Source organism: Diadema setosum, chromosome 3 (genome assembly GCF_964275005.1).
Source record: "Diadema setosum chromosome 3, eeDiaSeto1, whole genome shotgun sequence".
Taxonomy (NCBI): domain Eukaryota; kingdom Metazoa; phylum Echinodermata; class Echinoidea; order Diadematoida; family Diadematidae; genus Diadema; species Diadema setosum.
The window spans coordinates 1208479-1226212 of record NC_092687.1 but is presented as its reverse complement, the minus strand read 5'-3'; the positions used below and the strand labels follow the sequence as shown (position 1 = coordinate 1226212).

At 39.7% G+C, this 17734-nt stretch overlaps 1 protein-coding gene across 1 annotated transcript; it reads left to right on the top strand.

The window, feature by feature from the left end:
* The first annotated feature begins 1467 nt into the window (after positions 1–1467).
* Positions 1468–2772, top strand: LOC140226643 (uncharacterized). Its single transcript, XM_072307084.1, has one exon. The coding sequence runs from the start codon at positions 1468–1470 to the stop codon at positions 2770–2772; it is 1305 nt and encodes a 434-aa protein (XP_072163185.1).
* Positions 2773–17734: the final 14962 nt, after the last annotated feature.

The following is a 17734-nucleotide window of genomic DNA, read 5'->3' as shown; positions in this document are numbered from 1 at the left end:
CCAAATGAGGGCGGAGAAGAAGAGCTTGCGGCGTAGGTGGAGGCAGGCAGACGGAGAAAGGGCTAGTCTGAAGGGTTTGTATGAGGACCTGAAGAAGAGGTAGGCGGATGTTAGGAGGGCAGAATATCAGTGTAGGAAGCGGAGGAGGAGGAGGGAGAGGAGGGAGTTCTATAAGAATCCGCACAGGTTCACAAAGAGGTTGTTTGAGGAAGGGGTTTCAGGAAGTTTAGAGGTGTCGAAGGAAGAGCTCGAGAGGCATCTGAAGGCCACATACTGTGACGGGAGGAGAGAGGAGCCTTTTACTGGGGTGGCAGGGCTATTGAGGCCACAGGAGCCAGAGGTCAGCTTTGACTTGAGTGAGTTGAAGTTGTGGGAGGTTGAAGCCGTGGTTTAAAAGGCCCGAGCTGGTAGTGTAGCTAGGCAGAATGGCTTGTCCTACAAGCTGTTCAAGTACTGTGCTCGTGTCCGAAGGGTGCTGTGGCGGATCCTAAGGGTGCTATGGCGGGAGCGGATTGTTCCAGTCAGCTGGTGTGTGGCAGAAGGGGTGTATATCCCAAAGGAGAGGGATGCCAAAGGCATTGGCCAGTTTAGGCCGATTTCGCTTCTCAACGTGGATGGTAAGATCCTCTTTAGTGTCTTAGCGAGGCGGTTGTCAGAATTTGTCATGAAGAACAAGTTTGTGGACACCTCTGTACAGAAAGCAGGGATCCCGGGTTTCCCTGGGTGCACGGAGCATGTCAAGATGATTTGAGAGTCAATCCAGAGGTGCAAACGTGAGAAGGAGGATGTGGATGTCATCTGGTTGGATCTTGCAAATGCATATGGATCAGTTCCTCACAGGTATCTCAGCTTTGCTCTTGAGTTTTTCTGGGTCCCTAGGGTGATCCGCGAGATGGTGCAGAGCTACTACAGCCAGTTCAGGATGAGATTCACGACCCAGACTTACACAACAGAATGGCAAGCGCTAAAAATTGGCATCCCCATGGGGTGTCCAGTCTCGCCGCTGCTGTTTGTCCTTGGGATGGAAGTGTTAACCCGGTGTGTGGCCCCGAGAATTTAAGGGTTGATGCTGGCTGCGGATGTGGTTGTGCCTTCGATTAGGGCTTTCATGGATGATCTCACAATCGTGTCTGGCAACGAGACCCAGGTCAAAGATGGCCTCCATAGGTTAGAGGAGTTGGTGGCCTGGACACGGATGAAGATCAAGGCCAAGAAGAGCCGCTCAGTGTCAGTGCGGAAGGGGAAGGTGGTCGCAAGGAGATTTCAGATTGGGGGAGAAGATACCCCTCAGGTCACTGAGCAGGGTATAAAGAGCCTTGGGCGGTGGTATGAGGGCAAGTTGATGACAGGCACCGAGGAGTTCAGATCTATGAGAAAGTGGTGGAGTGGTTGAAGAGGGTGGACAGGACACTCATCCCTGGGAATGCGAAGGTGTGGTGCTGCCAGTTTGGCTTGCTACCACGGATCATGTGGAAACTGCAGGTGTATGAGGTGGCAGTGTCCAGGGTTGAGAGGATGCAGCAGAAGATGAACTCGTACTACCGGAAGTGGTTAGGCGTTCGAAGAATGCATACAGATCTGGCATTCTTTTGCAGATCAGGCAGGTTGCAATTGCCTATGACGTCAGTGGTGGAGGAGTTTAAAGCTGGCAAGGTTAGGCTAGTGATGATGATGAGGGAGTCAAAGGACCAGGCAATAGCAGGAGTTAGGCCACCGATCCGCACAGGGAGGAAGTGGAGGGCGGATGAGGCTGCGGACGAGGCAGTGGCAATGGCAAAGTGGAAGGAGATGCAGGGTGCGGTTCACGTGGGTCGGAAAGGGGTCGGGTTTCATCAGGGTGTTAGATGGTACAGCAAGCAAGGCAGGAAGGGTAGGAGGGAGTTGGTGGTGGAGGCTGTTAAGGAGAAGGAGGAGGAGTATCGCTTTGCCAAGGCTGTACAGCAGGGAGTGCAGGGAGCATGGACTCGATGGGAAGGGGTGGAGCAGAGGAAGGTGTCATGGAATGACCTTTGGTCAATGTCCTCTGGAGCTGTGCGCTTCATGATCAGCTCCACCTTTGATGTTTTGCCATCTCCAGTAAATCTTCAGAAATGGGGCATTGTGGAGGATGGTGGATGCAGGGTTTGCAACAAGGCGAAGGGCTCACTAGAGCACATTTTGTCAGCATGTGGAGGTCTATTACAGGCCTATACATGGATACATAACCAGGTGTTGAAGGAGATGGCGGAGGTGGCGAGGGTGGCAGTGGAGGCAAGGAAGAAGAATGGGCCTCCTAGGGTGAGGGGAATCCGGTTTGTGAAGGAGGGGGTGAGATGCAGTGTGAGAAGGAAGGGTCAGAGGGATGATGGTGGGGGGATCTTAGCAGCGGGGGATGATTGGGAGGTGCGGGTGGATGAGGGAAACCGTACAGTGCCAGAGGAGGTGGTAGTAACTGCCCTTCGGCCGGACATGGTGCTGGTGGCTAGGTCTGTGCACAGGTTAGCAATGGTGGAGCTGACTGTGCCATGGGAGACAAGGATGGATGAGGTAAGGGAAAGAAAGCTGGATAGGTATGCTGAGTTGAGGGAGGAGTGTGAGAAAAGAGGGTGGAGAGCGGAGGTGCATACTGTGGATGTGGGGTGCAGAGGATATGCTGGACGATCGGTAAGGAGGTGGGTCAGAGGGATGAGAATAGGTGGTAGGGACGGGGAAAGGTGGATCAGGAGAATTTGTGGGGCAGCAGAGACAGGATCTGCACGGATAGTAGGGAAGGCCTGGGGGTGGTGGGAATAGGGGGGTGTAGAGAGAGTGTTTCTGGAGTGAGGAGAGGTGATCGATGCCAAGCGTTTTCCCTTTTTTGTCTTTTTTTTGATGTTTTGCTTTGTTTTGTTTTGTTTTGTTCTTCTTTGAAATGCCATGGGGGTGCTGTCAAGGGGATCCTAACGCAGCACCGGCCAGCCAGGGGGAGGTGTACATCACTTAAATGGCCGAAACACTGGTGATCCCTGGTGTGCTGCTGACGACCCATGGCATTTGCGGAGTTAACATCTTCCGTTTATTATCTCGTCTTATCGTTGAATCAACAGAAAACGAATTATATACACTTCAAACATCCACGGAAACTGATTTGTAGTGACACTGAATGTATTCTGAGAATAGATGGTATTCCTCTTAAGAGGACAACATTCACTAAATTTCTTGGAATTGTAATTAATGAAATTCTTATTTGGAATGATCATGTGAAGTATATTTCATCTCCTATTGCTCGTAATGTTGGAATTTTATGTAAACCCAAACATTGTTTATCTTTTGATATTTTGATTATGCTTTATAATGCACTCATCCTACCATGCATTTCTTATTGTGATATGGTATGGGCAAACTCGGTATCTGCTAACAATACTACATTAAAATTGCAAAAGAAAGTTATTCGTATATGTGCTAATGGTGGTTATAATGATCACACAGGTCCCCTTTTCTTCTGCTTTTAAAGATCATAAAGGTGAACGACATCGACATTTTATAAAATGCACTTTTGATGTTCCGCTTTAATATCGACTTATTACCTTCTTCATTTATCGATATGTTCCAGCTGAACTCAGAATCCATTCCTATCCAACAAGGTAAGCAATGGATGTACACTTGAATAACCCCAAAACACTCCTAGCACACAAGTCCGTAAGACATACTGGCCCAGATATTTGGAATAGACTTCCACTTGAATTACGTAAGATGAAGTCTATTTATTCATTTTAAAAAAAGCAGTAAAGAAAATGTTGATTTCACAGTACCGGTGATATTTTCTGTAGAAACACTTGATGACTCATTCTTTGGTCATTGTTGTATCTATTATGTTTATTTCTTGCTCCTCTGATCCACTGGGATTCATTCCTTCTCTGTTGTTCATTATTCATGTTATGTCGGGCAAATCATGGTTCACTATAACGTCATGCCCTTAAAGGGCGCGTAGAAATTCATGATGTGTACAAAGATGATTGCTTTTTGTCATCTTCTTCTCCATTTCTCTCTTTCTCATTCAATGTAACTTTTACATGACAAAAGCAACACTTATCATGGGAATACATCACTGTAATTTATTAGAAATGCAAATAATACACATAGATGGTATTTTTGAATAGAATGTGCGTAAGGAGTGTTAAAAATTCCTACGCAGTCCAGCAATCGCTTGATTGTTGTTGCTTCGGAGTTTTACACCATCTTTTTTTTTTTTTTTTGCTAAATTCATTAAACAGAACACCTCTTGGCAAGATTAAGCTATTAAATAGATCCCGATCTTAAAAGTCTCCTTTTTCAGTCAATACCTTTCCAGGGTGTGCACCTCCTTTCATTGTCATTTTTTTCTCATTATAATGTAGTTCTTTTTTTTTCTATTTTTCCTCTCAATAGGTTAGTTGATTTCGTTTTTGGTGACCTACACACCAATTGCAAGCTCAGATTCTGTTGTATCAGAACCTGCCCTAACCTAATAATAACTGTTCTCTTACTTTTTGTTGGTTTTGCAAGCACGGCAAAAAATCATCATGCAAAATAATTAAGTGTTAGCGTTGAAATGATATCTACCTTGGCAACCATGAATGACGTCAATGACACCAACAACACTGTCCGAACTTCCTTCGAGATCATCCATTGCACTGTATGAAACAGAAACAATTTAATTAGTTCGTTACGCAAACGTTTCAAAAAACATGCCAAATACAATAAATCACATACTGGCACCATCAATGTATCCCCAGTATATTATTTTGTTCACCCTTTTCTCGTGAAAGTCCTGACCTTTAGTACCTTTTCTTTTTTTCACGAATCCGTTTTCATCACACTTTCTAGAAAGAAAGAAAGGTATATTTATCTCCGTTTTTTCATATCTCCAAACACCTCTACAATGATTACATGTAAATCCTTAAAAATGTATACGTAATGTTGTAAAAAAAATACAAATAAGGAGCTCAGTTGCAACAGGAGCTACATCCTTGTTTCATCAAACTTCATTTTTGGTTCTTGATTAACCTTTTATGACCGCTTTACACTTATACTAATAAAAAGCAGAACTTTCCACCAGAAAGTGATGAAAAAATACTTTTAAAATAGTTCGGTTACAAGAGGTACCACATCCACTTCAATGACATGATCATTTCTTACCCAATACTTTGATCTTCCAACAAGAAAGTGTTGAAAAATTACCTTGAAAATAGTTCGGTTTCAAAAGGTGCTTTATCTATAATAGTTCGGTTTCGAGAGTTACCACATCCAGTCCTATGACATGATCGTTAACCCATTCCTTACTCAATACTTTAATTGTCTTAAGTGCCCTGAAATGAGATTCTTGTGCCCATCGACAGAAAAAGAACAGATTGGTAATTCGCCTGAGCAAAAGGAGTCAAGCTGCACATGTATCCCATTTCCATGGCCAACTACATGTCCCATCGAAAAATCAATCTTATAATCCCATAATTGTTATCGCCACTGTGGTTAACGCTATGATTTTTGTGGTGCCAGGTAAAAATGGCAGAGGTAAAAATGGCAGAGGTAAAAATGGCAGAGGTAAAAATGGCAGGGGTAAAAATGGCAGAGGTAAAAATGGCAGAGGTAAAAATGGCAGAGGTAAAAATGGCAGGGGTAAAAATGGCAGAAGTAAAAATGGCAGAGGTAAAAAGGGCAGAGGTAAAAATGGCAGGGGTAAAAATGGCAGGGGTAAAAATGGCAGAGGTAAAAATGGCAGAGGTAAACATGGCAGGGGTAAAAATGGCAGGGATAAAAAATGGCAGGGGTAAAAATGGCAGAGGCAAAAATAGCAGGGGTAAAAATGGCAGGGGTAGAAATGGCAGAGGTAAAAATGGCAGGGGTAAAATGGCAGGGGTAAAAATGGCAGAGGTAAAAATGGCAGGGGTAAAAATGGCAGAGGTAGAAATGGCAGAGGTAAAAATGGCAGGGGTAAAAATGACAGGGGTAAAAATGGCAGGGGTAAAAATGGCCGAGGTAAAAATGGCAGAGGTAAAAATGGCAGGGGTAAAAAATGGCAGGGGTAGAAATGGCAGAGGTGAAAATTGCAGAGGTAAAAATGGCTGAGGTAAAAAATGGCAGAGGTAATAATGGCAGAGGTAAAATTGGCAGAGGTAAAAATGGCAGAGGTAAAAATGTCAGAAGTAAAATGTCAGAAGTAATGAGAGCGATTTCGTCAGATATAAACGTATGAAGAGGTCTTGAATGATATTCTAGTCGGAGCAAACTGTATTTATCGAATTAACAAATCCAAATTGCATATTTGAAGAATATTGATTTAATTATGTTTTAAAAAGATTAGAGCACTCTCATTATTCTGAGTTTGATTCAAGTGCAGTGGCGTAATCTGTCTGTGTGCAGAGAAATAATAAACCAGCTAAGAGCCTAGTAGGGCTATGGAAAATTATTTTTTATTATTATTCATTATTATTATCATCATTATTATCATTATTATTATTATCATTTATCATTATAAGGGGGTTCCGCCAATGCTGCAAAGCCCTTAAACAGTATAATCCTACGTTGTTTCGCCCAATGAAGTTATCACACACACACACAAACACACACACACACACATACACACTCTTACACAAACGAATTCCGCTCACGTCCAGGCTAGCGCATATATTGTCATTACTTTTCATTTTTTGAACTGTTTAGTGTAAAGAAGTGAAGGAGACATAGTCAAAGCAAACCGCTAATTTTTCACCTGTTCAATATTATTTTCTCACATTCAGGTTTCGGAGGAGCCTATTTATCTCACAAGGCCTGATCACGACATAATGTATAAGTAAAAATTCAAAACGCAAAAAACAACCACAGCAGATGTATCGGCAGACATAAGTAAGCTTTTGCAAAATATTTTATTACATTGTTCAAGTATCACATGGCGCAAAAACAAATAAGCTCTTGCAAACTATTTCATTACATTGTTCAAGTATCACATGGCGGAAAAACAAATAAACAAAGTTTAATGAACATTTTGTGGTCAATTTACAAACTTATGCCTATTAAGACTGGAGACAAGCTTTAGCAATAAGCTGTTCTAATGAGAGTAAAAACTGATAGTTTGCCATGGGATTTCTTTCAATCATTGTTGAACGAATCCGCAGGCGAAAAAAAAATGTAAATGTTTGATGCCTTTCAAACTTAGCTGTTGCTCCAAAGTCAGATTTCACTATGTTATCAACATGGTGTGTTGCTAGTGATTGGTAGATTCAGCCACCGAAAATGACGTTGTTCCCTCGTTATACAACAACAGTAAGAAAATCCAATCCAATCCCATCCGGGTAGATTGAAATCACCGCCTTTGACTACCATATTATGATCGCGATTCAATTTACACAGGGATCGCTGAAGCTCTGCAAGACTCTCTTTACATGTGCCGCGGGGAGAAATGTAACACCGCCCTTTTAAATTTCTCCCAGTGGTAACAGAAACAGCATGTCTGTTATCAAGCAATTTTATTTTTAGAAGTTTGCACACTTTTTAAAAATACTTATTAACATAGTATAGGACCTACCAGATCTAAAGTAAGTTTTATATTTTACTGACAAGATACATGTAGAGCTGTATTAGTGGTTAATATGTCCATTTTCAGGTGTACCGAGGCTCATCTTTTTACTGATATAATTGGATTTACTGGCCGAGCATTTTTCAAGTTATGAGTGTCCCATATTTCTCCCCGTGTCCCATTTCTCCCCGGTCTCCTTTATTTTAGGAGAAGGCACGAAAAGTGCGTATTGCGAGAAAGGTGTCAGAAACATGAAGAAAAAAAATCTCTGTCACTTTTACCTCGTCCTCTTGCATTTCAACGACTAAATTTTTATCAAAGCCATTTTTTATCTCTAGCATTTTGACCAATTACAACTTTACCTCTGACATTTTAACCACATAATTATTTACCTCTGCCATTTTTACCGCTGCCATTTTTACCTCTCCCATTTTTACCTCTGCCGTTTTTACCTCTGCAATTTTTGCCCCTGCCATTTTTACCCCTGCCATTTTTACCCCTCCATTTTTACCTCTGCCATTTTTACCTCTGCCATTTTTACCCCTGCCATTTTTACCACTGCCATTTTTACCCATGCCATTTTTACCCCTGCCATTTTTACCTCTGCAATTTTTGCCCCTGCCATTTTTACCCCTGCCATTTTACCCCTGCCATTTTTACCTCTGCCATTTTTACCCCTGCCATTTTTACCCATGCCATTTTTACCCATGCAATTTTTACCCCTGCCATTTTTACCCCTGCCATTTTTACCTCGGCCATTTTTACCTCTGCCATTTTTACCTCTGCCATTTGTACCCCTGCCATTTTTACCCCTGCCATTTTTACCTCCGCCATTTTTACACCGAACCGATTTTTGTTGTTCCATTCATGGCACAGTTAGCGTGACTTGGAAAAGATTAAGCGCTTGAATAGTTTGTTTACTTCAGAGGCTCTTTTCTCAGTCACACTCTTCCAGACTGTGTCTTCTCTGTCCAATATTTAGATTGGTTAGGAGAGTACATTTGAATTGAGTTATGCATCATTTTGCAGCTTAGAGTCTTTAAGCATCTGGCCTTAACTAAATATCCATGTCTGGTGATTTTTTTGTTTGTTTTGTGGTGCAGGGTCATATATGAAAACATGACATGCATTATGTCGGACTAACTATTAAACTATATATGTGGGACTAAGTGCAATATTTAATTCAAATATGAAATAAAAAGCAATTAATTACAAATAAAAACATTATTTTATTGGTACATACTTTTTAATATCTCTTAAGCATAAATGTTATCGTAAAGATTTTGCATTTTTTAAAATGCAATTTCCTCAGAGATCACTGGGTGCAGTAAACTTTGCCAGGAACGGTTCTGGACAGGGTAAGGCGAAGCAGAGTAAGGTAAGGCATTGGATTGGAGACTAAATGGTACATGTTAGCAAGTTTGTCTTCTCTCCCTCTTATTTTCTCTGTACAGGTATTGCGGTCTTAAAGACATACGAGACCATTTTACACCAGGTGCGACATCAGACCTAGCACCAGCAAGTTCACTGAGCGGACCCTCACACCCTACTGCACAGATCTTAAAGGAAGATTTATCAACGACTTTGACTTCATAATCAAGTAAGTATCCGTATGTCAGGTTTTATGAAAACTATTTTCTTTGTTGTGAAAATTCATGTGTGTTACCAATTTGCTCGATGTACATATAAAATTCATCGTGACAATTACCCCCCCCCCAAAAAAAAAACAAAACAAAACAAACAAACAGTTACTCACAATATGATAACAACAGCTTAAAAAATGCTTTACTAAATAGCTTCACAAACATTGACAAAATACTGCAAATGAAGAGTTTGTTCGCAAAAACCGATAAGTCCATTTTGGAAGATTTTAAAGTACGGTCTCTGTCATAAAGTACAAAATAATGCCTTTATCACTATTGGTCACTACGTATAAAGCTGTATTTTTGAAGTTATGGTAAAAAGAAGCAAAAATTATCTTATCATTCTCTTTAGTTTTCTTGGCCTTTAATCGCAAATATCTAAATTTTGTAAATTTGGAATGATCGGTTTTTTGCAAACAAACTCTTCAAATATTGATTCAAACTGTATATCAAGGAAGAGCGTGTTGCCAAATCATCACGTGTAATGGGACAGTTGCTAGATCCTCACTGTTTATTAATATTGCTTTTTTAAATACAAAATAGGACACCAGTTGTTAATTATTCAGTTGTCTATTATGATTATCAGTATTACATTTTTTTTCCAGGGGGTTTAACTGTTTTCTGCTGAGCTCTTTTTCTTGTTGGGCATCGAACTCCCTGAAGTTAGGTGGCTTTAGGGCAAAATGACTATGGTTCACTCAGGAAAAAAAATGTGGGTAGATAAGTAGGTCTGGAGGAATATCGTAGAGAAAGGTAAAGAAAAGATGCTGAAGAGGAATTCCAGGGATCCCTTGGTCACAGCATGCTCTGATATTTGCCAATTACCTGAATTCCAGATAGTATGGTCTGCTATGTCGAAATATTAGATCCCGTGAGATTTTCGTGCCAAAATTGATTTTTTTTTTAAAATCTAACGTGGTCAATTTAGGGGTGCTTAATAATAAAAAAAAAGTGGTCCCATTTTTTTTTGGACCACATTTTCAGTCGCCATTTTGAATTCCAATATGGCCACCATAGCTAACTGTATTTTAACCCAGTTCTCATAATGCGAGTATCATATTATAAGGTTCAAATTTGATGCAAAAAGCATGTTTATGATGTCAGACATTCTGATACATTATTTCCTGATAGTTTATACTGTTTTAATACAATTTGAGGCTTCCATCTTGAAATTCAAAATAGCCACGATAGCTAAATGTATTCTTACCTGTATCTCAGGTTGTAAGCATCACGAAAAGTATAAAATTGGGGCAAAAACATTCCTATGATGTCAGAGATGTAATTTTTTGTTTTAAATAATGACTCATTTTGGTTGGTGGCCATCTTGAAATTTAAAATGGCCATTATAGCAAATGTAATTGAGTCAAAAACTCATATTTGCATGCATTGTGTAAGGGTCTTAATTGGGGCAAAGAGCGTGCGTATGTTATCAGACTTTTTGAAACATCTTATTCTGAAATTATCGTCCATTTTGATATTAAAGGTGGCCATCTTGACCAAATGACCGCCATACCAGAATGTATAACTTTACCTATATTTTATGCTGTAAAAAGTACAGAAAGTTCACATTTTTGGCATAAACCGGGCTCATGATGTTAAACATTCAGACGCGCTTGATCCCCTCCCTAAAGTTGCAGATCATTTTTGAAGCTGCCTTTTTATCATTCAGAATTGCTGCTTTTCAGCTAATTTCTCTGGTTACAAAGAACTTTTCGGCATATCAGTGTTTATGGTGGTGTACTGTACATTGCACATTCTTTTACAAACACACAGACACACACATAATTATTCATTCTGTATTAACGGATTATTCACATTTTTGCTGGCACTCGTGAAATTCAAGATAGATTTCGACCCATATTTGGTGCTGTAAGATCTTTACCATGCAAACTCAAACATGCTGGAGCACTTTCATGATGATGTATTACCTATATGTAAGTCAAATTTAGTCAATCACTTCAATAAAACGTATTATCATTGCATAGGCAGGACCGCTTCCTGCAGGCACACTGCCACGTTGAAATGCAAAATGGCTGCCATGGGAAAGATTCATTTAAAGGGGACCTCCGGATGATTTTCAGACTTATACATTTGAACAACTATAAACTCGTTGAACTTTGTACAGAGTTTCAAAAGTTTTTCTTCATGCTTTAAAACATATATTTAGACATTTAAATTTTGCATTTGGGTCTCTGGTTGAAAAGTTACAAGAATTTCTGGAAATGGCGGCCATTTTGGACGCCATCTTGGATTGCGGAAAACGCTCAAGGAGGATTTATGAGGACTTTTAGTATGTTATTCTAGACATTTTTCTGGACTTATCCTGAAAAAATCAGCTTGTTACCAAAAATGTCCAGGTTAAAACTAATACTCTTGGACTATCTCATGATTGGTGATCTAGTGCCAGATGGTGATGAACATTGGGAATTGCTTCTGTTATTACTGGACTGCATGCAGCTAATATTTGCTCCTTCAGTTAGCAAGGAGGAGCTTATTTTCCTTAAACATCTGATAAGGGATCAACATTCTCACTATCTCCAATTATTTGATGCCAGACACCTTAAGCCGAAACATCACGTCATGACTCACTATCCTCATGCAACTGAGCAAGTTGGACCCTTGTTGCATTTATGGGTTATGCGTTTCGAAGCGAAGCATAACTTTGGAAGGAGGTTGTCTCATATAGTATGTAACTTCCAGAATGTCGCCAAAACATTTGCCTACAGGCATCAGATTCAGTTGTGCTACAACTTTCAGTCAAAGAAGACCTTCTGTGAGCAACAATCTGAAATAGGCACAGGATCGTCAGTACTTCTGTCTTCGATGAACCATGCTGATACAATATCTGAATCCCTCCATATTGGTATGCATTATGACATTTTCAGTACCAACTGGTGCAGGCTCTATGGAACGGAGTACAAGGTGAACCAGATGTTGGTCATTGGAAAATACGATGATGACAACCAGCCCGTGTTTGGAAAAATAGCCAATATTGTTGCCAAGGAAGGACAAGTTTTCTTTGTAGTAGTCAAATGGGTACAGTCGTCACTATCATTTACTATGAAATAGAATCCATGCAACACGATGAAGTTGGAATCATTCGTGCAGACTCATTGGTTTATTTTCATTCTCTCCATGCTGTAAATGTTGATCCAAGGGTGGGTGTTCACTATGTCACATTGAAGTGTAGACTTCCTTGAAAAGGTATTACACTAATGTCTTGCAATGCATACTATGTTTGTTGTAACTGCATAATTATTTACAAATTTCAGATAAGGAGATTTATAGTGAAGGTGTAAAATACTCGGTCATTCAAAGGGAATTTCACCATATTGTTTTCCGAGGAATTATCAAGATCGATAGACATTTTTACTGAATGCGAAGAGAGAAGTTCATGTTTTCGCCATGCGATAAACACTATCAACCTTTTTAGAAGTTCCTGAAAATTACTTTTGCGAGAAAATTTGGAAATAAGTCAGTTTTGTGATCTCTTAGCTAATGGATTCATGCAAAATAGTGACAATGAAAAGGGATATTACTTGTAGGTCTGCTTATGTGCATACATGTAAAATGTGACTCTGCACCTCAAAACAAACAGAAAGTCGCCAGACATGAATTTTTAGTTAAGACCATATTCTGAAAGAGCAGACTTTAAGCTTTAAAATGATGTATAACTCAAATCAAATGGACTCTCCTAACCTATCTAAATATTGGAAAGAAAGCACAAACTCAGGAAAAGTGTGAACTGAGAAAAGAGGCTCTGAAGTACTGTGCCTATTCAAGCGCTTAATCTTTACCAAACCGTGCTGGCTGTGTGATGAATGGGACAAAAAACAGGAAGTTAACCACCAGAGTGTCAACAATAAAGGGATTATCAGATTAAACTGAAATTAGGCATGTCTCATTAACACATTCTATCCATAATTAATGCCAACTTTCAAAGCAGTAGCACTATCCTTTCAAAAGTTATTAGAGTTGAACTGCCCCCCCCCCAAGGAAAAACGCAGTATCTACATCCAGCTCCATTTCTAAACAACCGAGATATTCACCATTTTATCTTTTTGCCAAAGCCCCTGGAAAATATACTCTTTTGAAAAATTCCTTCATTGTGGAATTTTAGTCTATCTAGCTACCAATTTTCCTGGAAAATATCATTTTGTGTTTTTGTTTTGTTTTTCAGTTATTGATGAAAATGTAGATACTTTGGGGAAACCCCACGCAATTGACTGATTTCCCCAAGGAAAAACGCAGTATCTACAATGGAACGAATTTCCCCAAGGAAAAACGCAGTATCTACAGCGGAATGACTAGGATTAATCTTCTGCCATAATTATGTATGCATGTATACATCATTGTTCAAGTATTCTCTGGCCCTGGGGGATGCATCCTCCATCCCCCCCCTCCATTTATGCCCTGATTACAGAGTAGGCTTCATAAGATTATTAAATAACAGATCGTTCTTGGAACGTTTTGCTTAAAAGTGTATCCCAGACCGATCTTGCTGTAGGCCTAACGTTACGTCGATACGTGTTTAATATGAAGCTTGCCAGGGCTGTAATGTGATGCTACATGGCCTAGCCGCTAACTAGCATCTAGAATACTAGATCTAGATCTGTACAGTCTAGGTTACAGTCTGTCTAGACCAAAATAAATCTAAATCGGATGTCTGACCTAGATCGATCTAGACTAGGTCTAGTTTTTACATCGTTTATTCTAGGCTGGCTACGTAGCAGGCTACACGAGTCTACCGCCTCAGGCTATACATGCACGATGCTCACAGAAAAAAAAAAAGTAGCCTAACGTTAGAACTGCAGAAGGTTTAAGCCCTACACGAGCCAGGACTCTTTGATTAGAAAAAAAAAATACATCTAGGGCCTAGAACCGGTCTAGAATGAAGTGACATCCGCTCTCTAGGCCTATTCCTTCTGGATTGAACCTAAGTTTAACGTCATGTAAATTTGTAATGTAGGTAACCCTAACTTTTTTTACTTGTAAGTTATGTAGCATGCAGCATGGGATCATGCATGCATTTTACGCAACCCAGTCTCACTAACCGGTTAGGGTCTAGACACTGTCTAGATCCGATAAGAATTGAAATACAACTTATTCTTAACTTTCTCTATTTCGTCCATTTACCGTGGGTACCTATTTTTCCCATGGACCCTAATCTATAGTATTGTCAACTCTGTAATTTTAAGACATAAGTATGGTATGGAGTAGATAATTGAACATTGACACTTCACTAGACTTAGGATTCTAAAAAGTGGTTAAGTTTTAGACTTCTTACTACAGGCCTGCCCTAGAGTAGGCCTATTCAAGTCCTACACTAGATCTTTCTTTAGACTTTCGGAATACGGACCCTGAAAGTTCTGATTAACGTTAAGTCTAACATTAGAAAAGAGACGCAAGACTCAAACGTTAGGCAAAGCCTACTGTAGTTAGACAAGTCTAAAAGACTTAGGCCTAGACTTAGATCTAAGGGAGGGTGTAACATGTTACATAACCTGACGTTTATCCGATACAACACAAATAGATCTAACGTTATTACCTTTCGAAGAAACTTTCAAATTCGGAGCCTGAGGAATTTTGACAAGGGTCTAGGCCTAACAAAGTTACTTCACAACAAGTTATAGTACGGATAATGTTCATCATTGAGGTAGAATATGAAAGAATAAAGCTGATCGTTTATCACACGAAGCGAAGTAAACACAAATGTATGCATTTGTGTTTACCTCGCTTCGTGTGACAAACATGCATTGTGTTTACTTCGCTTCGTGTGACAATCAGCTTTATTCTTTCAATATTGAAATAGTTTTGAATAACTTACTCATTATCTGCAGATAAATTTTTCTTGAGGGCTAGGCTCACGAGTAATTTTCCCCACGACAACATTTTGTTTTATTCCAAGTACACACTCCCACTGTATGCTGACTAGCCGGGCCCTGTGCTGACTGCTGCTGCACAGCATCAGTGCAGCTAGCTGCAAGCTAGCTGTCAGTGTTGTGTTGTATTGTTTAATGTGCACTCGGTTGGTCTTAATCACACACTGTGTTTTATATTAGGATCACGATCTCATCAAAATATTTACTAATCAGTATTGTTTCGGTTAGATATTTTGAACATTATGTCTTATTATTGAGCAAGTATATCTAAAGAAAGTAATTTACGTTCAAATTACAGAACAACCGGCAAAGTATTCACATATATAAATAACAGTGTCTGGTAATTAAGACTAGCTTTGTAGATACTGCGTTTTTCCTTGGGGAAATATTCATCATGTAGATACTGCGTTTTTCCTTGGGGAAAGTGCAAGTTGAGTGTAGATACTGCGTTTGGCAGTTACGGAAAAGTGGCTTTCTAAACATTTTTTCAAAAATCTGAATATGTCATATGAAGAAGGATTGCCCACTGACTATATTTATGCAAAAAAGTGAAAATCGCCAAAAATGTTAGATACTGCGTTTTTCCTTGGGGGGGGGGGGGGCAGTGAAAGTGAAGAGTGTGGACAAGGTTTTTCAGAAATGAAAAAGGGATTCTAAAGACACACCTAATCGCACCATTCTACCAAAAATGTTCGAGATAAATTGCTAAAAAAACACACTTTCCTGCCCGTTTTATGATACCAAATTTTAGCATACTGTAAAAGAAGACCCGCTCTATCAGAAAATGTGAAAAAGTCAAGTTCGGTTTGGTTGACCCATTTCACTTATTTTCAGTCCTCACGCAAAATCAGTGTGTGCGACTTTATGTTCGTTTTGAGGTGCACGGTCACAAATAGACTTTTCATGAATAACCCGAATAAAAGTGCTGTAAAAAAGATTTTTTTTTTTGTTGTTGCTTAGAATAATACTAATTTTGTGATGGAACAATATTTCATGGGGAAAAATGGCAGACTGGTGTTCCAGCAATGGCATATGAATTATTAGTACTAGACTACATAATGTATAAACTTAACGGTATAAATCACTATATTGTCAGATGTGATTGTGTGGGTAAAAATGCAAATTGTACTGAATTACATTTCTCTCCTTGACCTTCATTTCTATTAACTTAGGGTACAGCTGAAGCTGCCGAATCCAGTTGCACCAAGTCAGCCTGTGGTGCAAATGTGAACAGCGGTTCCACGCCCAAATCAACGACTTCAGCCAACTGTGATTCAACAAACTTGCCAGCTTCTAGTGGCAATAAATCCATAGTTACATCCACAATTGTAAGTTATTTCTTTAAACAGGTTTTATGCTGATTGCCTAGATATTTTCCTTCCACCCAGTAAATGGTGTTAAATTATACATAAAAGCGTTAAAATGATACATGATGCATAATTTGTATTTAGTTCCTGAGATCTTCCTGCAGTTCGAAATCTGTTAGAAAAAAATGTTGCATAGGCAGGACTTATATTACAATATGGTGCATATTTGCTTGTAATTAAGTAGACATGTGGTACCAGTAACATTTTAAAAACATTAATAGATGTAAGGTTTTACTTACTTATTAATTACCCAGTCAGAGATTATTTCTTTTGAAGAAATGCAAAATGTATAATACAAAACTTTGATTATGTTACATGTACATATGTTTTTATTATAGGATGTCAGAACTATCCTGATGGATACTTTCAATGGAGAGAAGTTCGTGAAGGAAATAGAAGACAGAATGCTTGCTGTACAGTCTAGGATAAAGGTTGTGCGAATCCTGGTTTCTTAGTTGATAGAAAAATATACAAGCAAGTAAGTGTCCTTCAAGTGTCTTTCCCTTTTATGCCATATAAGAACTTCAAAATAAATCTACAACTAATGAAAAAAAAACAGACAAAAATGACTGATTACCTAGCATGGATTTTAGTCCATCAATATGTTACTTAACCACACAAAAACCACCAAAAAATATCAATGACTAACAAATACATTTTCATATTTGAAAAGAAAATGTGACCCGCTACAACAAAATGATCCTAAAGTCGGGCGAGGTCGATTGTTTGGAAATTGCATGACACAATTCCCTAATCTTTCTGCTTTAAATTGATATATAACACGTCTTATAAAGATAATCGGCTGCGGAGATATCGATGTTTAAAAGAGAGCATGTCAAGACGTCTGGGAAATCACTGTTTCGAGAAAAGCGCCCTAAAATTTCTCCTTGCGACGCAATCACAATCAAGAGACACGCAAGTCAGTATTCACCTCCGGACAATAGAAGTTAAGCCCTAGCAACCCCCGAAATGCTCATTCAAACACAGCGTCGGCGGTCTCCTCACCGACCAATCAGTGACCAGGATGTCAGGAGAAGCGGCTGGGCATAGCGCAACCCGCCAGCACGCACCAGTCGACTGGGCAGTGTGCGAGCTTCACGCTTCGGTTGCGGCAAGCAGCAAACTGACCAATGGGATCACTCTGGTCGTTGTTAGTGGCGGAGCCTATGTGTGGCGCTCAATCCAAATGTGTGGCGCTCCGTCGGAATGAGTCAAAAGTCGCAAAAAATGAAATCGTAGTTATGCCTATAAGTGAATTCTACAGACTCTAAGCTTTACACTGATATGTAATACAACTCATTTCGACATCCCTATAGATCATAAAAACGAATA

What these genes read in the sequence shown, in the direction of transcription:
- LOC140226643 (XM_072307084.1), top strand. Translation starts at nt 1,468, where the DNA reads ATGTGGAAACTGCAGGTGTATGAGGTGGCAGTGTCCAGGGTTGAGAGG.